At 35.7% G+C, this 4,496-nt stretch overlaps 1 protein-coding gene across 1 annotated transcript; it reads right to left on the bottom strand.

The window, feature by feature from the left end:
• Positions 1–1,576: 1,576 nt before the first annotated feature.
• On the bottom strand, positions 1,577–2,512 carry LOC107137840 (olfactory receptor 4K15-like). Its single transcript, XM_015480277.1, has one exon. It carries the CDS (start codon positions 2,510–2,512, stop codon positions 1,577–1,579), a length of 936 nt encoding a protein of 311 aa, XP_015335763.1.
• Positions 2,513–4,496: the final 1,984 nt, after the last annotated feature.

The following is a 4,496-nucleotide window of genomic DNA, read 5'->3' as shown; positions in this document are numbered from 1 at the left end:
AAATACGTCTCCCTTTGTATTAGAAAATTGAAAAATACAGGGACTCTACATTTATACGAACAATTAAGTCTTGAAAACTTAAAAGGTTTTTCTCATAGAGAAAAGGGAATGGTATTGTGGTTCCACTTCTTTACCATTTTGTTTTCCAAGTGGGAGAAGACAGTGCAAATGTCTTAATATCATCTCCATCTCCGAATTAAGGTGAATATGTCATACTGGAATTTTTCAACTGTATATCAAATGAAGGTTTAATTTTATGCTTTGAATAATGGAGGGGAAACCATGTTTAAATAAACCTGAACAGTATCCTTAGAAAGAGACTATGAGTAGATGATATTCCATAACTATATTGGAAAGTTCTAATACGTTCATTTACCATGTTCCTTATTCTTGGAAAAAAATTCTTAGATTCCTTTGAATTGCATGGAACACAAAATAGCCTTCAAAAACATGCATATAAGTGTAATGGGACCCTTCCTTAGAGATTAAATTATATTTCAGAAGCGTTACACATTTTCTATTGATATATACCCCTGCAATCATGCTGAATTTATTTAAATTAATTAGGAGGAGACTACTGGAGATTGAACCCAGAAGCACATTACATTGAGATACATCCCTATCTCTTTTTAATTAAATTGTTTATTTATTCTAATTTGTTATATATGACAGCAGAATGGAATTCAGTTCATATTACACATATAGAGCACAATTTTTCAAGTCTCTGGTTGTACACAAAGTAGTTTCAAACCATTCGTGTATTCATACATGTATTCAGGGTAATGATGTCCATCTCATTCCACCATCTTCCCTACCTCCATGCACCCTCCATTCCTCTCCCTCTCCTTTGCCCTATTTAAAGTTCCTCCATTCCTCCCATGCTCTCCCCACCATCCCCATTATATGTCAGCATCCTTGTTTCAAAGAAAACATTCAGACTTTGATTTGGGGGGATCAGCTTATTTCACTTAGCTTAATATTCTCCAACTCCATCCATTTACCTGCAAATGCCATGATTTTGTTCTTTTTTTAATGCTGAGTAATGTTTTCTATCTCTTTTTAAATAACTTTTCATTTAAAGATAGGGTCTAAGTTGCGTAGGGCCTCACTAATTTTCTGAGTCTTGTGACAAACTTATGATCCTCCTGTCTCAGCCTCCCAAGCACCTGGGATCACAGTTGTGCACTATGTCCAGCAATCATGTTTCATTTTTAAAACAGAAATAATTAATTCAAAGAGATTTGGAATGTACTACATAATCTAGGTCAAATATGTGCACTGTGTTGAGAACATGTGTAGCTAAAATTTTTTATAGCTATAATTTTAATAATCTTTGAACTTATGCAAAGGGATATTGATATAGAGTTATGATTCCCTCCAAGTGGTCAGGATATAAGTATTAAATTTTTGAAAATTTAATAATTTTCATAATTGAAAGAATACAAGCCATACATCTGTGAGCACTCATAGATTATAGATAAGAATAAGTCATATATGCAGTACAATTTAATTTACAGGCCAAAGTGCAGACAAGCTGGGCTGCCCAGTAGATTTTCTGATGACATGAGAGACCTAATTATTGTCCCATGGATTTCACATGCTGATTCAGAAGTTTCTTTGTAGCTTTCTTAATATCTTTATTTCTCAGTGTGTAAATGGCTGGGTTCAGCAGAGGTGTGATTACTGTGTAAAACACAGCTAGAAACTTGTCCACCCAAGTGATGCTTACTGGCCACAGACAGATGAAGATGCAGGGTCCAAAGAACAACACCACCACTATGATGTGAGAAGTGCAGGTCGACAGGGCCTTTGAGGCACCACTTTCAGAGTGAAGGCGGACAGTTAATAGGATATAGGTGTAGGAGACCAGCAAAACAATGAAGCAAGTTGTTGCCAAAATACCACTGTCTGCATTTATCAGCATTCCCAAAGTATTAGTGTCCATGCAGGCTAATTTAAGCACTAAAGGAATATCACAGAAAAAGCTGTCTACTACTCTGGGACCACAGAAGGGCAGCTCCAGAATCATAAACAGTTGACTCATGGCATGCACAAAGCCAATGATCCATGATATCAGAACTAGCAAGATGCACTTTTGTCTGTCCATGACGCTGGAGTAATGGAGTGGTTTGCAGATGGCCACATAACGGTCATAGGCCATTGTCACAAGAAGCACCATCTCACCCCCTGCAAAGAAATGAACACAGAGGATCTGGCTCATGCATCCCCCAAAAGAAATTGTCTTCTTGTCCTTTAGGAGGTCTGTGGTCAGTTTAGGGGTGGTGACTGAGGAAAGGCAGAAGTCAACAAAGGAGAGATTAGCCAACAAGAAGTACATGGGGGAATGAAGATGGGGGTCAGTGATGATTAACAGCACAACAAAGAGGTTGCCCACCACAGTCATCATGTAGAGTATGGAGAATGAGAGGAAGAGGAAGATCTGTAGTTCCTTTGAGTTACAGAGTCCCTGCAAAATGAACTCATGCACCACAGACTGGTTTGCTTCTTCCATTTAGTATTTTCTGTTCTAATGGGATCCAAAGAGAAAGTAATGAACTTCTAGAATAAAAACAAGAACTTAATGTTCAGCTTGCGGGGGTAACTATATCTCATGCACAAAATGGGAATTTTATTTAGCATTGTACTAAACTTGAGGTCTAAAATAAATTTTTCTTGAATTTACATGAGTGCACAGCCTGTGGCTAAGCAGGAGGCTACCAAAGTATAGAAAGGCAGGTCGAACATCACAGCAGTCCATTTGGTGGAAGAAAGAGAAAAGAGGTGGAAGGAAGTGGCTACATTTGACTGATTATTAAGAAGATAGAATCAAACAGGTATTTGTGATAAGGGAGGAAGGCAAGAGCAGAAGAAATCTTGGGCAATTGGTGAGACAGTGGAGCTACTCATTCATTGTTGCTCTCCTGATCTTCTTATAGCCCAATAATTTATTTGATGTACAAAGGAGAGAAGTTTTTATAGACTCAAAATAATAATGCTGTGATGTGCTTCATTGGAAACCTCACTCCATTTTACACATCAAAGGAAGTACAATGCTGCACATCCCTAAGTGGGTTGATGTTATATTCTGAGGAAATGAGAAGTACATTGTATTTCTTGCTCAGTGCATCCCTGCAGGTCATTTTCAAGTATGATTACAAAGTACCCTAGATCACAATTTCCATTTTGCTCATGTTTTCCATATGCACAATAATTATTTTGTAATAGTTTTCTAATACTTATAGTGAGGTTTTAATAAATCTTTAATATAATTCTTTCCACTGTCTTTTTAAAGAGCTTTTGAAGGCATAATTGACATTTAATAAACTGGAGACATTTGAAAAAAGGTGTTAAAAGAAAAAAGAAGGGCAAGTCAAAAAACTTAACTCATCAAAAGTGAAATATACACACTTATCAAAATGAATATTCTGATTTAAAATACGTATAATAAAATATTCCCCATAAACAGTTTTTCCAAGTCATAAATGAATCTGCCTCTTCTGCAAGAAAGATTTGTCTTTAATGCACAGCTATAAAATGTTTACTCTTTTTATTTTACCAGAGTGAATCCAGAGCAACAATGTAGATATATTCCAGATGCAAAAATATATTTCTTCTACATAAATCTATTGTTAAATGTATATGTAAAAGGAGAATTAATTGAATCAAAGTCTACTTGCAAAGTATGTGAAAAACTGTTCATCGAATCATTTAAAATAGGGGAGTTAGCTACCAACAGTGCCCCCAGATGCTAAATGCACATTTATATCATTATATACTGTATTTCCGAATATTTTGAATTCTTCCATAAGAATATATTTTTTCAAAAACTGTATATTCCTTGGCCTGAGCAATGCCCCTATTGTCATACCTTGATGGGCTCCTGGCTCTTATTGGTAAGACAGGTATCATCTTAGGGAATAGTTTAAATGATCATTATGTGACAGCTAGCCCCTCATGGGATATAATAAAATTATAAGCTCATTTGTTTTTAAACTATTCAACTATATTATTTCATTTTCTCTCCTTGAACTATTTATATTTATATACCAGAAAGCCCCAAGTTCATTTTTTAAATTTTTTCCTTCTTTCTGTTCCCCCTGCCTCCCTCTCCTGTTCTCCTTCCTTTCTTCTCTCCTCACTCCCTTCCTCATTTCCTTCTTTTTTTCTCCCTTTCTTTCTTTGTCTCCTTCCATCTCAATTTCAATGTTTTTTCCCTTACCATTTTTAGGTTAGAAACTGGAAGATTCCAAATTCAACAATTACCAGATATTATATGCCAGCTTTGTATTAGGCACATTGAAAGAATCATATTTTAATAAAACAGCATTTATTGCCATTTTGCAGATGTGAAAACTCGATTTTCCCATCATATGGCTAGAGAGCTGCAGAGCTGAAATAGAAGCTAGGTCTGTCTGACTTCAAAGTCTGCAATATAAATTTCATGTTAGACATGGCTTTTGATAGAAATCTTGATTTTGAGAGGACTAAGAAATTAA

This window comes from Marmota marmota, unplaced genomic scaffold, assembly GCF_001458135.2.
Source record: "Marmota marmota marmota unplaced genomic scaffold, marMar, whole genome shotgun sequence".
Taxonomy (NCBI): domain Eukaryota; kingdom Metazoa; phylum Chordata; class Mammalia; order Rodentia; family Sciuridae; genus Marmota; species Marmota marmota.
Note: the sequence above shows the minus strand (reverse complement) of the source record. Positions and strands in the feature narration are given on the sequence as shown.